Below are 22,122 nucleotides of genomic sequence, written 5' to 3' on the forward strand. Positions count from 1 at the left end.
CTATCTCTCTCGTTCCTATATATCACATCGGTCTTTTTTATTATTAAATCTATCTCTGAACTCTCTCATCTCTAAAAATGGACTGGGAGTCCGCAATGTACAAAATGATGTAGCTAAAAAAAACGGAGGAAGTATAATTATTAGCTACTTAGCTAGTTAAGGCTTATAGGCTTATACCAAGATTAGAGTAAGGTACGTAGGGAATTGAGAAAATAAACAATTGCAATAATGTTGTGTGCATGCCTCCCGGCCAACGCTATAAATATAGTGTTTCTTCTTGCATGGTGAAGGCAAGAAAATAGCCAAAAGAATTACTTGTAGGAGTCTAGGAGATAAACAAAAGAACCAATAATTTTGGTTGAAAAAAAAATTAAATAAAAAGCTAAGTATGGTGGTCTCCTTAGAAATCTTACTATTGACAGGTTTATTTGTCATCTTTCTCATTCTTCTTCTTCTTCCAAAAAAACCAAAAAACAAAAGCTTACAATCCTCCTCCCGGTCCAAAAGGGCTTCCTATAATCGGAAACCCCCGCCACTTTGGCCCCTCAAATACAAATTTCACCCATTTTTATGTGTTAGGCAAGACCTACGGCCCGATTTTGATGCTTCAATGGATGAATCAATCAATGATTGTGATTCAATCAGCAAAGTTGGCCAAAGAGGCATTGCATACGAATGACAAATGCATATGCGATAGACCAGTAACAACTGGTAGAAAAAAGGTTACCTATAACTTATTAGACTTAGGGTTTGGCCCGTATAGTGACTATATTAAGGAAATGAAGAAATTAATTTCTACTCATTTCATAAGCTCTAAAAATATACAACCTTTTGCTATTATTCGAAAGGAAGAAGTCTCAAGGCTTATTCAAAAGGTTTCTTCTCTGTCTTCTGCTTCTAAACTCATCAACTTAAATAAATTGGTTATTAGTTATGCAAGCACAGATGCAAGTAGGTTCAGTTTTGGCAAGAGGTACGTCTGCTATTTAATTTGTTATACGCCAAAAATTTTGTTTATTACGGAGTACATGCATATCCTAGCCTAACTTAATTGCATTGCAAGCATGCATATGTAAGGTTGCAAGCAGGGTTGTTAACAAGCCGATCGAGCCTCAAGCTTGACACTTCATGCTGAGCTCGAGCTTCGAAATCGATTTCCAAACCCCTAGACATGAGCTCGGCCTAGGGCTTGATCATCTAGCCTTAAATGTACCTGTATTTATCAATTTATTTTAATTGATGATTCGCTTTCCTCAAATATGGCCCAAATATGACAATAACCCTTAATGCCCACATTATAATATATTATTTTAGGTTATATATTGTTTTATAAAAATATAATCGACTTTTTCACGAGTTTTCAAGTCGAGTTAAGGATAGCTTAGACTTAGCTTCTTAAGATCTTGAGTCAGAACTTGAGCTTGATTCGAGCACCATAGAGTCAAGCTATGACCGAACCAAGCAACGAGTAGTTCACGAGCATTTTTGGCTTGTCAAACCCCTAACTGTTAGTATTATTCAAATTTTATGGTCTATATATTGATATTACTAATTTGATTAATACTCCTTGATACTATATGCCATATATGGTCCATTTTAATTTCCGTATAGTTTAATTAATCAAAAAGTACATACTATATAGATCTTAAAAATTTATACTTTAGTCAATGAAGATTTGAAGTTGACCATAGTAATCGATAACATGCGCATTTCACAATCATGAATTCATGATGGTACAACTGTAATATAATGTTTAATAACTTGTATATTTTAAAAATCTCATATATTGACCTAAGAATTAAGAAAAGTAGTGATGATTAAATCTATAACTTGTTATTATTCTTATGCCATTATTGCCCTATTTTCACTTCAATTCTAGTCATTTAGTATTTCGATTAAACACTATAGTTATGTATACGTAATCGGGTTTAGGTAGATCCAGCGGGTTATTAGATTTAAAATTAACATGACATTTTATTTTTACTAACGATATCTATTAATTATCTAATAGCCTTAATATGTTAAAATGTTTCCTATGTTTGATTTGCAGGTACAATGCCGAAGAAGTGTTAGGAAACAAATATCATAGGCTTCTACATGAAGTTGAAGATATGTTTACAGCTTTCTTCTATAACGATTATTTCCCAATTTTTGGTAATTTACTTGATAAGATCACTGGAAAATCTTCAAGGCTTGAAAGGATTTTTAAGGAATTAGACGCTTTTTTTGAACAAATCATCAACGATCATCTTGGTGATAACAAGCTTAGTTCAGAGGACGAAGATGTCGTTGATTTTCTTCTTCGACTCATGAATGACAATTCCTTTCCATTTAAGATCACAACGGACCATATTAAAGCAATTTTTTTGGTAATTTAATCTGACTTCTTACAATATTTCTTTTGAGTTTTTACACTGGTTTTGTTAAAGCTAATTATATAACTTAGTACAAAGTGAGTACGTAAGTTGTGCTAAAGTTAAATCTGAGCATTAGTTTGAAAAAGATGTGGAATTTAAATTTATAACACATTAATTTTTTATATTTTATTATTTTTTTTTTTAACGGTATTACATATTGAATTTTCTCCATGTATTTTTCTTATATTAAACAATCAAAATTTTTAATAATTAACTAATATGGGCCGGGGTACTCTACTGAATATAATTTATTAAAGACAAGTTGTATACTTCGTATTAGAAAACACGAAAGCTAATGTAAAACAACAAATAACAATAGAGCTAAGGGATGCAGCACAAAAAAGGGGTAGTATTTGTATAGAAGAAATCGATCTCCCAAAGCTTGAATATTTCAAGGCAGTAGTGAGGGAAACATTTAGGCTGCATCCCCCAGCACCATTATTAATTCCCCGAGAAGCGGTCCAAAAATGTGTTATAGGAGGATATGATATACTACCAAAAACTAAGGTTTTTATTAATGCATGGGCTATTGGACGAGATCCTGAAAATTTTATGCCGGAGAGGTTTCTAGGAAATTCAGTGGATGTTGTCAAAATCGCGCTAGAAAACGAGGAGGCCCCCATTTCTCACCATGAGAAACATTTTATGTTTCTCATGGGGGTATAATCGACATTATACCTCATATAAGTCATTTGGTGGATGGGTGATGTGGCCTCATTATTCTGACGTGTTTTACTTGGTTTGCCCAGCTGTATTTATGGAGTTTTCACAGTGACGCCGTTAGCTTCATCGGTAATGGGGTATTCCTGAAGACTCGAAATCTGGGCGAAACTCAAGTCGAAGAAGGCACGGCTTCCGGGTTATCAATTCAAGTGGAAGAGCTGGGCGAAACTCAACTCAACTCGAAGAGGTCCCAATTCGAACTCTTGGTTTATCCGGGTTGTACCCCATTCATGTTCAATTCGAACTTGGGTTCTTTTTTTTTCTCAATTCGAACTTGGCTTGTTGTTTTTCCGAATGTTATAGAGTTAAGGGTCGATTGTTCAGTACGTCGATTGTTTCAATTGACAGAATTATTTCGGCCAAGGCAGTTCGGATTTTTTTAGGGTTCGTTCGGATTATTTCAATTGACATTATTTGCAGAATTATTTCATATTGACAGAATTATTTGCAGATTATTTCAAGGCAGTTCGGATTACTTCGACTTTAATTGTTTTAATTTATTATATTATCTGGAATTAAATAGTGGAATTAGATGCGTTATGCTGCTCTGAAATGATGGAATGAGGTGAATTTTGCATTTGAAATGTTCATTTGATGGAATGAGGTGAATTATTCATTCATTGGTGCTCATTATTTGTTCTATATATGTGATATTGTGTTATGGTGTGAAATCGTATCGAGTTTCGATTTGTTATGATTGGTTGTGGGTAGATTAGATTAGATTAGATTGAGTATTGTGTAATGTAATTAACACACCGTATTTGATGTATTTGACAGGATTACGAAAATGTCAGCGGGGAATGGTAAGCGTAAACGTACATTGGTGAGGGTTTTTGGTTTTTTTTAGATATATTCTTAGATTTTTTAGATACAATGGTGAGGCTGGGATGTGATTTTGTTTTGAATTATGGTTTTATGTTTTGGTAACGAAGGCTGAAGATGATGAAGAGGGGTATGGGCGCAGTAAGAAGAGTAAGGTATGTGGGCAGAAGACCATGCATTTGTATCCGGAATTGTTTAAAGTACTACAACATGGAATTCTGTTCGGTGCGTTTGAATTTGGTGTTTTTTGGTGTTTTTGCATGATTAAGGTTACTGGTGTGTGCTTCTTAGGATGACGGATTAAGTTATGGAGGGGCTGTCAAAGGTAGAGCGGAGGTGATGGCTGAACATTCAAAGGCCAGAAGCCGGGTAAGTTTGCTTGTTGATTCAGTTGTGGTCATTGGTGTGGGATATTAACTTAATTACTAATTTCATTGGCAGCCTCCTAACATGAGTTGCCGCATTGAGTCATTTGGGCGCATATGTCAGAAATTTGACGACAGGAGAAGACGTTGGGTTTGTGAGATGGGATTTGGTAGCCTTTTACATCTTGCTTTAGATATGCATTTACCAAGACAATTGGCATACTAGGTGATGACACGGATGGATCCAATCAGTAAAATACTTAGAAGTACCAACGGTGTTGAGTTTAGGTTTTCAAAGAATCAGGTTCGGTGGGTACTAGGGATACCAATGGGTCCTAGGTCTGTTCCTTGTACTAAAACCATGACCGAACGTGATCATGAAAAGGTTCAGAGAATTTTTTTGAAGTATGGTAAATCGTGGGAGTCCAAGAAGTCTGTTGGACAATCTGGTCAGGTATACACGTCTGTAGGCATACCATTAAGTTCAGATATGATGAATCGGTTGGAGGGGTACTTTGATGCTGGAGAGGAAGAGGAATTCAAGACGTTGTTCTTGATAATTGCTTTGGAGATGGTGTTGTGTCCCACGCAGTCCCCCCGGCTTGCGTCTGACCTACTACCTGCAGTAAGTTGTGCTATGGAGGCAACTGAGTATGATTGGTGTTCTTTAGTGTTGTCGAAGTTGCTGGATAGCGTTCAAAATTTTGCTCGACGTTTCTATGCTAACGGGTTTGCCAGTGGATGCGGCGGGTGTGCAATATTTGCCGTAGTAAGTGTTTCAGTGTATTCTTGCTTGTTTTGTTTTTCCTTGTGTGTTTTGTTTTAGTAATTGCTTCTTTTTCTTTTACAATTTGGCAGATATTTTAGTGTTCTTTAGTGTTGTCGAAGTTGCTCAGAGTCTTCATATTTAAACATGACTCACTCATCGGCCATTAGTTCATCAAGACGTTTCTGCTTCACCTGTGATCAGCAAACTTAAATGGTCACTCACCGGCCGTTAGTTAAATGTGATATAAATAATCACTGGAAGTAGAATGACATAAACTTGGTCCTTCATACTTACAGGTCGAGAAGAAGTTTTTGACTTCCCCTCGATTGGAATGCCCTTCCCCTTTTTCTTCCCCTTTGTCTTACCTGGTTCTCCCGTTCCTGCCTTTTCCTGCATCCTCCTCAACACCATTTCCTGCAACACCATTTCTTCCTCAACACCATCTCCTGCATCCTCCTCAACACCAACATCATCTCCTGCGTCCTATAGAATAATAACAGCAATCAGAGAGTGAATAGAATAATAACAGGATAAGCAGTTATTGAACAAAGAACAAAGCATAAATCTTAACAGGACTAGGCTTCTTATTCTTGTTGGTTTTCTTGTAGCCAGTTTCAGCTAACGTTTTGTGCCTTGAACCCTTAGGCCTGCCCCTTTTCCGTTTCTTAATTATAGGGTCTTTGAGAACTGGGTCCATGGCAGCTGGACAAGGGTCTCCGGGCTCTGCAGGAGCAGTAGGAGCGGGATTCCTAACTGAGGAAATCGTTATGTCTTCACCTGCTGATGATGATAGTGTACTAACTACCGGAACATTCTGCTGACTCTTCTTGTCCCTACGGTCATTAACAGCTAATTGAAGCTTCGACAGTGTTTCCAATACCATATGGACCGTTTGATCATCCACCATGGCAGCGGTTTCACATAAGGGCTCGAATTTTCCCATCATTTTGTTGAATCTCTTCACAGTGACAGTGTCGCCCGGATCATGGTAGGCCACCTTCACCCTAGTGTGCTTCCGGGGTATGTCCTTCCGCCAACGGGCTACAATGTACTTCTCTGGCAGATCTTCAACCAAGTTTTCATCGAGAATCCTAATACAGTGTTTGCAAAGTATGCCACTTGTCTCGAACTTCCTACAGTCACACTGCACCTCATTTGTCGTTTGAAAGAAAGTAACATTGTAGGTTCTTCGCCTATCTGTAATGACATCCTTACTGCCACCGGGAGGTACTATCCATACACGATCGACCACCGAATACTGAATAAGGTTTTCAGACAACACCTTCTCTCCTCGGACGTTGCAATACATCATTCTCGTACACTCCTTTTGAACTTCTTGAAACTTGTTGTCCGTGTATAACTTTTGAAATATTTTTTCCACTTTGAAGCCACTAACCAACCTCCTAAGTTACTTTGAGCAACGCTCATCTGCACTCACTTCATCTCGAACGCGTTGATCCAAGGCCTTGCAATACTTTTCAGGAAACTCATGTAGTTTGGTTTTGCGGTTAACATAGCCATCGAAAAACCGATTGATGCTCTCCACCCTTTGTGTGGTCTTCATACCAGCCCAAAAAAACTCTTTCATGTAAGCAGGCACCCACATACGACTCTCTTTGTGTAGGCTTTGAAGCCATTCATTGTCCTCCAACTTATACTCGGCTATAAACTCTGCCCTTCGGGTTTGGAACTCCTCGGGGTCAAAGCTCTCATACACCAACTCTTTGAGGGGGTTGATGAACTCTTGGTAACTAGACAAAAATGACCAACGTTAGAGTATAAAACAGCATTTTAACTCGCAATTTTACAGTCTGTTGAAAAGTCAATAGCATGTCTATCAGCTTTTACTTGAATTTCAAGGCCTCTGTTTTAATAAGTGATTCAGTTTATTCTTCCTATGAAACTGATCTCAAGACCTTGAGATTTCAGATTTGTATAAATTTAAATTGGCAGAATATCACAACATACCATGCACACTTGCCAAGTTTCTCAGGGATCTTGCTCATGATATGCCATATGCACCAACGATGAACCGTGTTCGGCATGACTTCAGCTAGGGGCCTCCGCATAGCTGCCGCTTGGTCGGTCAAAATGGCTTTAGGAGCTCGGTTGTTCATGCAAGCTAGCCACTGTCGGAATATCCACGCAAACGTATCGCAGTCTTCATGTGAAACAAGAGCACATCCCAACAACAACGACTGCCCATGGTGGTTCACACCGACAAAGTTCGCAAATGGGAGCTCGTACTCATTTGTTAGGTATGTCGCGTCGAAGCAAACCACATCACCAAAGTCCTCATAAGCTACCCTACTTCTTGCATCCACCCACAACACATCCTTAAGCCTCCCTTCTTCATCCAAACGTTGAGCATGGAAAAAAATTTGGTTGCCGGATTGCATTTTTTCAAAGTACTCCATCATTGCCACCGAGTCCCCTCCAACCATCTTCAACCGTCTAGCCTTGTACACCTCATGTTGTAAATCTTTGACGGTGAGAGCCATGTTACCGTTTCGTTCGGTCGCCATGCAACCGTGTATTTGAGAAATTGGTAAACCTTGCTCATAGAAATCCATCAGCTTCTTCTTCACTGTTGAGGTCATTTGCTTCATGCGGTACTCCTACCCAAGCTTAGAATTTGCCGGATCAACCTTGTGATTATGCTTTAAGTGCACTGTCTTCAACACCCACATGCCCTCTTCATTCACTCTAGCATAAACACGGGCCTCACATTCACACATTTTCGAAGTCCTCTTCCTACGACTTAACTCATCCTCACATACCACCCCATCAACTAAACCACCTGAACCTCCAACACCCATTGCCTTTGCCCTCTTCTTCGCTTCCCTCCTAGCCCTCATGTCGGGTTTACCCCAACACTCACACCTCCACGTGCTTGCAATTCTTTGTTTGTCCGCCGTCTTAGAATTTACGCCTTGAACCCTTGACACTCCAAACCCCATCTGCTCAGCATACTCCTTATAGTAGGCTTCAACCTCTTGCCAAGACTGGAAAACCATCCCTTCCTTAGGCTCCTCAACAGTTACACGCATTTTGTTGCTACCAACCACAGTGTAAGTCGTATGAATTGTTTTCACGGGGGATAAATACCTAACATTCATATTCATGTCAGCTGCACCAACACCCTCAGCACAACTATCTGCAACAACTATGTCTTCTATACCCTCCATATCATTGCCCTCCTCCTCCTCCATATCAACATTACTCCTAAACTTCACGACACTACCACAATCACCAACACCAACCTCACTGCCCCTAATAACGCCTTCAGTTTCCATTTCCATAATATCGGTCATAATACCAGTCTTCTCCATCAAAAACAATTCACCCTTCAAATACAGAACACGAGCATAATTACAATACAAATTAATAGTAGAACACCAACATAATTACAATACAAATAAAACCAGTTAATCAACCAAATTACAATAAAAATAAAACCATTTAATTAACAACACGTTTTCAAAGCACAAATTCGACCCAAATACAGAAATACAACCAACCAACACAAATCAATCAACCAGTTGAACAACCACCAAAGTAATACAGTACAACCAATCTTCAAAAAATAACAGGAGGGATTTGTTTCAAACGTACGAAGACAACACATTATCAAAAAAAGTATGAATTGCATTTTCAACAAAATCATTCGGCCATTTTCCAGCAACCTCAGACCCCCACCCATTTTAAACAGAGCCATTAACCTCATAATACCATTACTTTCGACTGGAAGAAGCGACTGGACGAAGAAAGAGAATTACCTAAACAGAAAACTACCTGTTAATTCAACTGGGTCTCGAAGTATCAACTCGAAGATGTGTGAAGATAGTGTGAAGATTGACAGGCAGTGGGGGAAGCGACTGGACGAAGAAGAGAAGAGAACAGAAAACAGAGGAAAGAGAACAGAGGAAAGAGAACAGAAGAAGAAAGAGAAGCGATTTGACGTGTTGAATAGTTTCCCGCCTAAGCTAAGCTCCGTTAACAGTGGAAGGAAGCTCCGTTTTCACTGATTCCAGTCAGCATCCTAGTCAGCATCCCATTAACATTTCTGTTTCTCACGGTGAGAAACAGAGATTTCCTCCTAGAAAACTTTGCAATGATTCTATTTGGTCGTGGAAAGAGGATGTGCCCTGCCTACTCTCTTGGCGTTGCCAACCTTGAGCTCGCGCTTGCCAATTTGTTGTACTCTTTTAACTGGGAGTTGCCTCCGGGTGTAAGCAAGGAAGACATCGACAACAACGTGTTCCCTAGTATTGTGATGCATAAGAAGAACACCCTTTACCTTGTTGCAAACAAATACTAATCAATATATGCATGTTAATTGCCTCCTCTTCCTCCTCCGTCGAGTTTCAAGCAGTGGTCTTGTTAGGCTGAAAATAGTCAATTTCTTTAGAAATTATACTATTTTTACCCTTTGTTTAATTCAGTTATAGTCTCCAAGTATAATAAATCTACATGCATGCATCTTATAAGCTAAGCGTAGTTTATTTGTTTTTGTTTGAGTTATGTTTAGTTTGAGTTTTTTGAATTTAATATCTTGTATGAATTTATATGTTGATGAGAGAGGATGGGTGGATTATAGGAAAGACTTTTCAATGGCTACATTTTAATATAGCCATTGTAACTAGTTTTAATTTTGACCGTTCAAATGTTAGGGTTTAATCTACTCCGTTCATGTAGTTATTTGATATAAAAAAAATATAATTGAAAAAAAAAACTGTTATTATATTTCGTACTAAAATAAAAATGGTTTTTACTCAAAAACAAAAAAAAAAATCGCCGTAAATGGTTGTTTCTCTACCTCAAAACAAAGGACATCTCCATCAAATATGCAATTGGATTTTTTTTCCCACCCAAATTAAACATTCATCATCATCATCATGCCTTACAAAAATCACCCAACTCCCATCACCCCATGTAGGACGACGTGTGAGGAATTGTAATCTAGTTTATTAAAAAACAAAAAAAAAAAAGTAATCACAAACAATGTCTACCGTAACCGGATCTTAGCAGTAATTTTTGTTTCTGGGAAAATCTTGAACAATAAGGAGAAGGGAGGAAAGCAAAGTATACAGTAAGATTAAAAGATAGAAACTAAAAAAAACGTGTAGGTTTTTTTTTTTTTCTTTTTCTTTATTTATTTTATCAAAATATTTTTTAAAACCACAAAGTCATCCCATAAACGGTTTGAATTAGTCAAAATTTAATGAATGATTAAGATTTAATTTAGTATAATGGTTATAATTTTATTGTAAACATTTAAATACTATCCGTGGATTATATTGAAATTTGAACTTTTAATTTTAATTTTTTTAATTTTTATATTTTACTAAATTAAATGAATAAGATGAAATCATTTTCTTGGCTACAACAAATCAATATAGTTTTATTTTGTTAAAAGTGGTATGAAACGATGCTGTGTTAGATGAACATATGAATTACATACAAGAAATGTACGAGGAAACAGTACATTAGCCAACACTAACCATCTAACAAGCAATAAAGGTCGAACATTACAACAACAATAATATCAAATCATTTTCAACACTAACGATTGAATTGTTATTAACAACATTTCATTTCAAAGTTTCTTGTAGATGAAATTTCCAGTTGGAGTCTGATACCCAACACGAATGTCAGCTACATGCTTAGTGATATGAGGAAGCAAGCTAATACTATCCACAAAGTCTTCCGGCATTTCAACGATATTAAGAGAAGTAAGCTTAGTAAGGTATTGGAGACCATGGGGCACTTCTTTAAGCTTTGGAGATCGAGTAATCAAAAGGTCTTCGAGTATAGGCAAAGCACCACATTGTATTTCAACTAGGTTTAGATTGATCAAGGCGTTAAAATACAAGGCCTTGAGCTTCATGAACCCTCCCTCTTGGAAGACTAATCGTTCACCATAGTATACATCTTTATTGATTCCGAGCATTGTCAGATTAGGCAAATCTTGAAGGATGTCGAATGGGATATCTTCTAGTCGCGATCCCTTGAATCGCAATTTATTCAAGTTCTCAAGTTTGCCTATCCAATCCGGAAACTTTTCTAGAGGCCCAGCCAAGTAGAGACGTTGAAGTTGTAAAGGCGGAGATGTTATATGTTGCAAGTCAAGAGGATCACAACTCTCATAGTCTACTGAAATATTCAGTGACTCAAGGCAATCGAGTTTTTCGATGGCCTTGCACAAGATCCAACTATTCTCTCTTTGATATTTGAGATTGCCAAATACCTAAGCTTCTTGAAGGCACATAGTTGATCAATAAAGCCGTCGCTAGTGGCTATATTGACATCCGCGAGTTTTTGTAGGTTCTCCAAGCCACCTAATGCACCTTCCGGTACCCTCACCGCTCGTATCTCCCAAACTTTCAAGGTGTTATGCCATGTGTTTTGATACACAATAAGGTGTCTTAGCCTTCTTAAGTTACCAACCTCAACCGGAAGCTCACATACCGGACACTTCTTGAGATCCAAAGTTAAGAGATTGATAAGCTTTCCTATTGTCTTAGGAATTCTCTTTACTTTGGTAGATCTCAAGCTTAGGTATTGCAAGAGAAAGAGTTCGCCTATCTCCGTAGGAAGCTCTTCGACGGGTGCAGCTTGAAGATCAAAGACTTTTAAGAGGTAAAATCTATTCAAGAATGTGCTACGCAAAAGTGTAGTTGCTACTTCCTTAACTCCGAACGTGAACAATGGTCGAATACTACACTTAGTAGTAGTACTATTGATGTACTTCAAAGCTTCATTTTGAAGACTATCTTCTTGAATTGATAAGCGTCTACTTTGTATATTAACCTCACGATTCTCCTCTTTTGCCATCAAAATTTGACCAAAATTTAACTCTTCCAATTTCTGTCGAAGTATATCATGTAACAAGTCATGTACACGAATAGTCCTAGCCCTTCCACAATCGTACCACGTAGAAACTTGTACCAAGTTTCTTTGAATAAGCTCAAGCAAATATTCTTTCGCGACATCTTCAACAGTTATCCCTCTCTTCTCCTTAATCAAGTCCTCGGCTATCCATAGCTTGATTAACCGGTTACACTCTATTGTTGAACTCTCAGGGAAAATGCTAAAGTAAATCAAACACGGCTTCAAAAAATGAGGCAACCCATTGTAGCTTAGTAACAAAATCCTCGAAATGTTAGATAATTGTGGATTTTGTTCAAGCTCACTACCAAGGCTATCCCGGAACTTCTTCCACTCGACGAAGGCCTTGGCTTTCGTCGATAATAGACCACCCAACGTGACAAGCGCGAGTGGTAACCCGCCACACTTGGCAATAATACTATGCGTTACCTCTTCTAACCATTGAGGACATTGACCGCCTTCAAATGCCTTGTTACAAAAGAGTTTCCATGCTTTGTTATGAGGCAGAAGTTGTAACTTGTAAATGTGATTTTTAGTCCATGATCCCTTCCAATTGAGAGCCACATTTTCTTGCCGTGTTGTTAGTACGATCCTGCTACCGTTGTCGTCGCCGGGTCAAGCGTTTTTCACGTAATTCCATAGCTCCGGCTCCCATACATCATCACATACAACCATGTACCTAATATGAAAATCAATAAACCATAATTTTAATTTTCTATAACTAGCTATTTATTTATTTTATTTCTACTTTGTATTATGTATTTATGTTTGACTGTACTTTGATATTTTGTTGTTTTCAGCTAGAATTTCGATACTACGGAGTAGTTAAATGGATAATCACTGCAGGATTATATTATGATCTATTAAATCGGAATACATTGTTTACATTTTTTTTTTGTAGATGAAATTTCGTTTATAGTTTAAGAAGAAAGTACTTTCTTCGATTGTGAAAATTTACTCACTAACTATTTATGTGATCTATATATGTATATATATATTAAAGAAATAATAATAATAATAATAATAATAATAATAATAATAATAATAATAATAATAATAATAATAATTAATAATTAATAATTAAAAAAAATTGACTGTATTTAATGATTTATATAAAAAAATGTAGCTAGCATGTAAGGTTTTCTTAGATTTGTCTTAATATAAAACTTCAGAATATATAATTTTATTTTTTTTTGCAATTGAAGATAATAATTGCTCAACGATAAACACTGAAAACCTTATAAAAGTAAATAAAGCTAGTCAAACTTTTAGGAATAAAAGAAGTATAATGCTTTTTGTGTGTGTGTTTTTGTTTCTATGGTTCATTTACCAAGTAACATTTAACAAATTGAAGAAACTAAAATTTATCAGAAACAAAAAACATTGGACTTTTTTTTGGCACCAATCTTATATTCTTTGGTCCAGCCAGCAACGAAATTGGCAAAAAAACCAATCACGAGAAAAGTTTTACCTTTACCCTTGTTAAAGTCAATTTTTTGGCCATCAATTTCACTAATTATATACTTCGTATTTGGAAAAATGAATAAATATTGAGAGTTTGACACTAATTTAACAACATTTTTCACACTAACATGTAATTTGTTTTTATAATAAATTAGTTAAATTTAAAGTCAAAATTATGAAAATAGAGCAAAAGTCAAGCTATTACAAGTATTAAGATATGAGGGAAGTATATATATTCGCACCTTTTGTCTTCTAAGAAGGTCCGTAGTTCACTAACTAGTGACATTTCATCCATTTGATGAACTTGAGCAGGAATAGGTTGCATAGCACTATTGTAAAACTCTTGAAGCATCCTTCTAAACACATCCTTCCTATTGTAAAATTGAGTTACATTAACCCACGCACGTACATAGAAGTGTCGCTTCATCTCTATGTTATCATACACCTTCCAAGCAAGAGTAGTTTTTCCGATCCCTCCCATACCAACAATCGATATTATCAAGCACCTTAGATCTTTCATATCCAAATCTAAAAGCTTTAAAATCTCACTTTTAGGATCCTCGATCCCAACAAGATCGGACTCTCTAGGGTAGAGAAATCCGACCCTAGGATCTTGCCACATATGTGCACATGCACGTGGTGATTTACTTGTACCTGTATCTGTATCCGTATTCATATTTTGACCAACTTTCTCCGTGACCTCAAGATTGTACAATACTTTTCTTTGTTGGATTTCAAGGACTTCCGCTTTGATATCAGCAATAGAGCTAGCAATCTTTCTACGTGGGAACCACTCTTTAATATATTGAGTAGCTTGACATGAGAGTATGCTCAAGGTGAAGCTTAAGCAATATAGTTCGTCAGCTTGATTTTTCCGTCTTGTGTATACAAGCATAACATGCTCATCGATAACGTCCTCCATTCGGTACGCAACGTCTCTCACTTGCCTTACCCAAGCCTTCACTGAGTCACTTCTCTCGCCTCGATCCTCCGCATCTCTAAGGAAAGCTGTTATGATTTGTAGTTCATTCTTAATAGATTCAAGCTCTCTTGAAAGACCCAACTCAAACTTAATTTCATCTGTTATTTTTTGTGTTATGAGACAAGTAATCTTAAGAATTACTGTGGACATAATTGCCTCTACCATTTTTACTTGGCTTTACAAACTCACAATACATGCTACAATGTTAAGTGTTACAGGGAGTTACAACTAATATAGATTTATATAGTTATTTTTTTATTTTTTTTTAATCGACACGTATTGACTTTTAACTCTGTTAATAAAACCTATTTTGAATAACTTTTGTGATTTAATAAGAAAAAGTGGACTACGAATTGACTTAAAAGTAGATAAAGAAGTCGTTACATTTTAATTAAATTAAAGATCGATTTTTGCCATAAAATACATAAATAGTTGGTAAGCTTTCGCCCATTATTATTATTTATCGATTGAGCTAGCTTGCTTTCGTCCATTATTTTTGACTGAGCTAGAATCTAGTTAAGTTGGAGGATAATAATTACAATAACCTTAAATTATTTAATGGTTCACCTAACGTATTCTCTACCCTTTGCAGAAATACAACCAATTAGGTTATGTTACAGTTTTTAATAATGGAACCACCGATGATATGAGGTGCTATAAAAAAAAGAAGTGATTCTATCATTTATATGTGGAATCTACTCACACAAGTGACTTTTCGTATGTATGAGCTGCCATCAGTGACAATAATTTTTAACTATGTTTTGCAACTTTGCCTATAAAATATTTCCTCCTCCATATATAAAAAGATATCGCTAGCCACGCCAGTAGCCACTAGACATATTAGGTCGAGTTAGCTTGAGTCAAGTCACATTTTATATACCAAAAGCCTAAAAGGATGGTAGCTTTCTCAGCAAATTTCGGGAAATTCCCAGCAGCCACACCAATTTGATGTGTATTTTATGAAATCTTCAGAAAATTTAGGGATATGAAGCTATTTAATCTAACCAAGACTAAATAACAACTAAATTGGTAGCTTTCTCAGCAAAATATCATATGCAATTCTCTTGCTAAAACAATTCATACAAATTGATTAATTACAACTCAAAACTTCTCTCCCGAAAACGTTACAACCTAAAGCCCTTTATTTAGGCGAAATTAACTCTAGAATTTTGTAAAAACCAAAAATAAAGTAATTTGTAAACTAAATCTATTAAAATAGAAGATAAATAATAATTAAGTATTATCTATAATAACCACCCAAAAGATATACTTTAAATGATTATTCTACATATCTTCCTAATATGCATCATCAAGCCTTATTTGGCCTGATGAAAATTGTATACTTCGTATGTATGTCACAAGTTCAAAACGCAAAATTAGTGAACTAGATTGCTTTAACATGAGACAAGACATGACAAGCACTGCCCAAAACCATGTATTTCCTCCTACTGATCATAATTAACCCTTTTCTTTATATGGCGGAATAAACTATTTAATTTGTAGTTTCACTTTTAAAACATATTGGTGAAATGTGAAATCAACAACTATAAGACTACGACTCTATGAGAGTACTTAGCTTTTCAAAATGATCTAATGATATATTATAATATTGTATCTACTAAAAGGCTATAATAAATGAGAAAATATAAGTTAATCTCTTAAATTAATATCAAGGGTAATTTTGTATTTTCTCAGTCAACCCCCTTTCTCTCTCCTCTATCTACACCATCAGCCCATTACCGTCACCACCACACAACCATACGCACCACCCACTGCACGACCACTAGCACCACTGCACGACCACTGTACGTCTGTTAACACCATCGTGCGACCACCGCACGACCATTAACACCACCACCACATGACCATTAGCACCACCACCCAACCATTAACACCACCACACGAGTAAATTCCTTTAATTTCCCTAAAGGGTTAGTATGGGATCAATTTACATGCTTTGCAACTAGGGTGTCTTTTGTTTGGTCAGCCGGTCGGCCGGATTATAGCCACAACGGTGGTTGTGCGAAGGAGGGAGAAGGAATTGCTTTGGGAGGGGAGGGGAGGAGAGAGAAGCATATTAACATATCTTGTTAATATGTGATATCAAAATAATCTAATGATACATTATAATATTATATCTACCAAAAAGCTATAATATATATATTAGGGGTTATAATAAATAAATCCTTAGTGTAACCGAAGAAAAAAAATTAACAAGTAGCAAAATACCATCAAGTATTCGATAGTAATTAAAGACGATTATTATAAATCAAATTGCGTAGTTCCACGAACTTGCTTTGTGCAACTACAACAAAGATACGTAGTAGTAAAATAAAGTCGACGAGCCAACGAAAAATAGCGGTTTTCGTTTTTTTTTTTTTACTAATATTTAAATCATTTGTTTTGAAAGTGCGCTAGGTATAAAGTGATTTCAAACCTAAATCTTGTAGTATTAAAATAAAAAATAATACGAAGTTAAACGTATGAAGAAGGTGAACATAATATTTAGTATTTTTCTAGGACGCCTTTCATTATACTTCGTATTATTTATTACAATGTTAATAAGATTTGTGTACATGTTCCTAGGTTATTTTGTATGTCACTACTATACATTTGATTTAAGGTCTTTTTAAAAAAATTTGGTCTGAACACCATCCATGTTTATCCTTCTTTTAGTCGAATATTTGATGTAAAACAAGTGACTTTGAATTTTGATTCGTAATTTAAAACCAATCCCACATTCCTACTCCACTTTTGAATTGTCTTTGTTGATATGATGTAATTAAGTTCTTATGAGAGTACATGATAACGTTCCTTAAGGTTAAAGGTGAAAGTAGAAAGTGAACAATTATTTGCGGATAAATCAAAATAGAAATATACAACCTATTATTTAAGGATTGATGGAGATGGAGTACTAATTTATGATCCATTCTAATCCTCATCTAGATATATTATTCTAGTACTCAAGGAATCATGAAGATATTATTAGGGTGAAAATATTATCATATTGGGTATAAATAATAAGTTGAAGTTAATTTCTTTATTTGTAGATTTCTTAACTCAGGAGTATCAACTATATCCAAATATTTTTGATTCATTTGAGGATCTAAGGAGAATAAACTATAAGGATCATCTTTAATTTATTTGTGTATAAATTCATGCATGCATGTGCTTAGTTGTTACTTGTGATTTCGAATTATTCTTGCCATATGGCTAGATAGATACATACAATGGTGCTCCAATTATTATGAATAATAATTTATTTACACAAAATCATTTAATTATAATTGTTTCCTTTACAATTTAGATTTATAGAAAAATCAGCAACAATTTTGTGTATAAATACTCATAGGTTCTAAAACTTCATATTAATAGTATAGTTGGTTCAAAAGAGATCAAGATGGTAAACTAAAGTTGCTCTTGTTCAATAATGTAGTAATCAACTTGATTAATTTAATTCATTTTTCGTATTCGTTTGTAATAGGATACATACTTCTTGATGTTGGTTTATTCACTTATCTTGATGACATTATGGAATAATGAAGTACATGCTCAATCCGAACAATCATTCAATTTGTTGGATTTTGGAGCTATAGGAGATGGAAATATAGATGATTCTCAGGTAAATTTTCTTCGAGAATCTGTTTTAAAAAAATTATTTTTGTGTTTCTTGAAAAATATTATAGAAATAGTGAAATTTTACAAGCGTTGACAAAAGCATGGGAAGCAGTCTCCGAAGAACACTCTTCTTGTTCCAAATGGAAAAACCTTTTTAGTAAAACCGTTGAAGCTTCAAGGTCCATGCAACTCTCCTAATATCAATATTGTGGTAATGAAAACTTTTCTATACACCAAAAATGAATGTTGCATATATATAATTTGCAACGTATTTGATATTTATTAGTTAAAAAAAAAAAAAAAAAAAAAAAAAAAAAAAAAAAAAAAAAAAAAAACCCACTACTTAGCTAGCTTGGTTTCTGTTTTTTTTTTTTTTTTTTTTTTTTTTTTTTTATTAATGGAAAAGTGAAATTATGCGCCATGAACTATCAATGTCAAATCCAAAATAAATTAAATGAGAATGCAAATAAATCTCAAGTTGATACAAAAAGCTAAGAGATTTTAAATAAATCTCAAGTTGATTCAAAAAGAGATTTTAAATGAGAAATTCAAAATAATTTTCAGTGTCTCTACTTTAGGCACATTTAATTTACAAACATGGTATATTGTTTGATCATTAATATATTCGATTATTATTGCTATTAATTAGAAAAAGTATTAATAGAAAAAACCTACTATATTTGGTTTGGGTGACTAAAGAAGAATTTCCTTTAAATTTTTAACAATTCTTGAGAATAATAAATTAATATGGAGTAAATTAAAATTTTCTCTTTAATTTCGTTTAATATCAACTAGAATTTTTCAAATGAAAAAAAATATTCTTGCTTGTCCCATAAGGTCCACATAAAATCCTAGTATATATCATCGGGTTACATTTCAAAGCTATTGATCATTTGATAAACAAGATTTAGCACGTAAATTTATTACATGCAAATTATGTGAAATTGTATCCTAAATTCCTACAATTTGAAGAAAAAATGATGTAGATTTTGGGAAAAATAATTGGACCAAAATCACTATCTGATTATCCAACACCAACACCAGATAGTTGGTTGGAAATTTCAAAGGTTGATGGACTGTATGTTAGTGGAGATGGAATTATTGATGGTAGACGACAAGTTTGGTGGAAGACTTGCCGAGTGAGTTCATCACCTACTTAATAATTTTTTATTACTCCGTATTTTTTTCAAATACTAGTATTACGGTATATACATACTCTGTACTTTGTATATCCTAATTAATACGAGTAACATATTTTCTTATAACTTTTTTATTTAATTATTTATTTTTCGCAATATTGGCAGGGAAATGATTGTCCTCGAAGACCAGCGGTAAGCTTCATAAAATTTCTACAACTATAGGGGGTGTTTAATGGTTCAATTTGTTTATAGGATAAGGAGGATAGGGCAGAAGAAATCTAATGTTTATTTAGGGAATGTGGATTAGAGAGGGAGGGGTAAGGATATGGATAAAACACCTCTTTAATCCAATCAAATTACAGAGTATATACCTATAAATGAGTTGGATATACCTTTGGTATAAAGGTGAAGGATTAAAAAATGGGAAGGAAAAGACAAAGTTCCCCTTTAATTAATGAAAAAGAAAAAAAAAAAAAAAAAAGTGAAAAAGTTAAACATGATTCAATGAGTTAAAAGAAATGATTTTGATGCACCAAAAATTAATTTTGACATATCCAATGTGAGAACATATAATTTTTTATGCTCTTAATAACACAAAGAGGTGTATCAAAATCAATCAAAGGTGGACCAAAATCAGTTTTCAATAAGTTATAGCAAGCTCACATAAGCTCAATTGTGTCTAATAGATGAAAAGAATAGGATCATATAATTAAACCTTTTTTTTCCAACCCTAATTAATACTTAATATAATTTACAACTAATTGGACAGACAGCGGCATTCATCAGTTGCAACAACCTAACCCTTCGAGGTTTAACATTTGTGAATAGCTCAAGAAATCATATCTCCATTAGAAGTTGTAACAATGTTATTATTTCACGTCTCATAATACAAGCCCCTGGTGATAGTGTCAATACAGACGATATTGACATAACTTTTTTCAAGTTTTGTTGCGATCAACCAATGTTACATTGTAACAGGTAAGTACGTAAAAAGTAAGAACATTTTAAGTATTGTAGGTGGATAGTAAATTTATCAAGAGTTTGTTTAAATAATAAGGATATGTTATAAGCAAAGTGTATACTTGTTGCTACAATTGCATAATCCAAAGTTGAGCTTGCGCACGTGTAAATAGTGAGGTACTTTGTATTATACTATTATTATATGTCATTGGTGACTTTAAACAATTATGTGTTTTTACAAAATATGGAGTCTTAATTAATAATCTTTTTCCTATAATGTTACTTATCTGATATATGCAGCATGTTAAGTGAACTAATTTTACCAAATTTGGCAAATTATTTATCTTTCTATTGTATAATTTTCTGACTCGTATTTAACAATATCCTAACTAGGTGATGATTGTGTTGCTATAACAAATGAATCACATGATATAAACATAACCAAAGTTCATTGCGGACCAGGGCATGGCATCAGGTGACATATTTATAATTCTAATAATAAGTACTTGTAATTTTTAAGAATATCAATACATTATATTTTGTTTTTCAAAAGTTAGACAATTTTGTATGATAATGATTTTAGTAAATATTAATGGAATAACTTCAATTGATGCACACCAAAATTCTGGTGAGATACCAGTATTGGAAGCTTAGGCAAAGGGGGAGGCAATGATACTATACAAAATGTACATGTGTGGAATTGTACTTTCAAAGATACAACAAATGGCGCCCGAATTAAAACGTGGCAGGTAATTATTATGTACGAATTACATTGACATACTCTTAAGATTCGGAAGGAGTATTATTAATTTTGACTATAGATTTCAGACTGACAATGTGCTTTTGTTCTTTTCAATAAAACCTTGGATTAACTTTTTGGTTTGCAGGAAGGGTTAGGATTTGCTCGAAACATCATCTACGAAGATCTTTTGTTTGAAAATGCTTCTAACCCCATCATTATTGATCAATTCTACTGTCCTGGACAATAGTGCAAGAATTAGGTAAACAAAACACATCTTCAACCCCCCATGCTTATTGATCTTATTAAAACTCATTCATCTTTCGGCTTTTGGTAACAAATAAGATAATATTCCCTCCGTCTCTAAATTAGAAGTAATAAATATTAGAAATATGCTTCTAATTAAGGAGCGGAGTGAGTACTAAACATCTAAATATTTAATTAATATTTAATTTAACAAATAAAAATAGAAAACTACAGTATTACTAGTACTTTAGAATATATTTTTTTCTTAAAAGATGGATGGTTGGATACATTTATTTTAACTCCTTATATTCCGAATTATACTCATATCATATATGTAAAGTATGACTAGTACTATTTTAACGTGTTTTGCTTTTTTCATGGTACATTCCGTATCATATATTCACGAAAAAAGCCTAGATTTACATAATTTGCAATAAGAATTAATAAGAAGTACTATTTTTTGCAGACAAATGCAGTTAAAATAAATGATGTTGCATTTAGGAGAGTTTCAGGGACATCGCAATCAAAAAATGCAATTATATTACATTGTAGCCAAACTTTTGGATGCTCAGTTCAAATTGAAGGAGCTAACATTATATCTTCTAAGCCTGGGGAACAAACTTTGGCTGATTGCTTCAATGCTCATATTCAAAATAGCGACTCGTCTAATAATGTACCAAGTTTAAAAGATTGCCATAAATAATTGTCATTATTAGTGCAAAAAAGGTATCAAAAGCAAGTAATTTGTAACGACGAAAGGATTAGTGTGTCGTTGCAAATGTCTTGTTATAGTTGTAATTAAAAATTCTACGGGGTAATTATTAAATAAAGGGCAAATTCTCGTGAAAGACTGTCTTATACTTCCTCCGTTCTAGTAATATTGCAACAACTGAACTTTTATACAATTCATCACGCTTATTTGACCATATATTATGATTTATACGTAAAATAAAATATAGTTATGTGGAGTCTAGTTAGATTCGTCTC

General features: G+C 34.5%; 5 protein-coding genes across 5 annotated transcripts; 3 read left to right on the forward strand and 2 right to left on the reverse strand.

Moving 5' to 3' along the window:
* Nucleotides 1–626: 626 nt before the first annotated feature.
* On the forward strand, nt 627–2,378 carry LOC110698965 (cytochrome P450 71A1-like). The gene is made up of 2 exons (XM_021876468.1): nt 627–973; nt 2,051–2,378. Exons 1-2 carry the CDS (start codon nt 627–629, stop codon nt 2,376–2,378), a joined length of 675 nt encoding a protein of 224 aa, XP_021732160.1.
* A 4,126-nt stretch (nt 2,379–6,504) lies between these two features.
* Nucleotides 6,505–7,696, reverse strand: LOC110698966 (protein FAR-RED IMPAIRED RESPONSE 1-like). Its single transcript, XM_021876469.1, has 2 exons — nt 7,065–7,696; nt 6,505–6,847 (listed from the first exon to the last, which is right to left on the reverse strand). Exons 1-2 carry the CDS (start codon nt 7,694–7,696, stop codon nt 6,505–6,507), a joined length of 975 nt encoding a protein of 324 aa, XP_021732161.1.
* Nucleotides 7,697–8,929: 1,233 nt separating this feature from the next.
* On the forward strand, nt 8,930–9,417 carry LOC110698967 (cytochrome P450 83B1-like). The gene is made up of 2 exons (XM_021876471.1): nt 8,930–9,060; nt 9,186–9,417. Exons 1-2 carry the CDS (start codon nt 8,930–8,932, stop codon nt 9,415–9,417), a joined length of 363 nt encoding a protein of 120 aa, XP_021732163.1.
* Nucleotides 9,418–11,237: 1,820 nt separating this feature from the next.
* LOC110698968 (disease resistance protein RPM1-like) lies at nt 11,238–14,914 on the reverse strand. Its single transcript, XM_021876472.1, has 2 exons — nt 13,657–14,914; nt 11,238–12,599 (listed from the first exon to the last, which is right to left on the reverse strand). The coding sequence occupies exons 1-2, from the start codon at nt 14,596–14,598 to the stop codon at nt 11,262–11,264; spliced, it is 2,280 nt and encodes a 759-aa protein (XP_021732164.1). The 5' UTR covers nt 14,599–14,914; the 3' UTR covers nt 11,238–11,261.
* Nucleotides 14,915–17,956: 3,042 nt separating this feature from the next.
* LOC110698969 (probable polygalacturonase At3g15720) lies at nt 17,957–21,230 on the forward strand. The gene is made up of 8 exons (XM_021876473.1): nt 17,957–18,055; nt 19,038–19,190; nt 19,356–19,382; nt 19,960–20,168; nt 20,451–20,458; nt 20,544–20,625; nt 20,791–20,899; nt 21,038–21,230. The coding sequence occupies exons 1-8, from the start codon at nt 17,957–17,959 to the stop codon at nt 21,137–21,139; spliced, it is 789 nt and encodes a 262-aa protein (XP_021732165.1). The 3' UTR covers nt 21,140–21,230.
* Nucleotides 21,231–22,122: the final 892 nt, after the last annotated feature.

The sequence above is a fragment of the Chenopodium quinoa genome, unplaced genomic scaffold, assembly GCF_001683475.1.
Source record: "Chenopodium quinoa cultivar QQ74 unplaced genomic scaffold, ASM168347v1, whole genome shotgun sequence".
NCBI classification, from domain to species: Eukaryota; Viridiplantae; Streptophyta; class Magnoliopsida; order Caryophyllales; family Amaranthaceae; genus Chenopodium; species Chenopodium quinoa.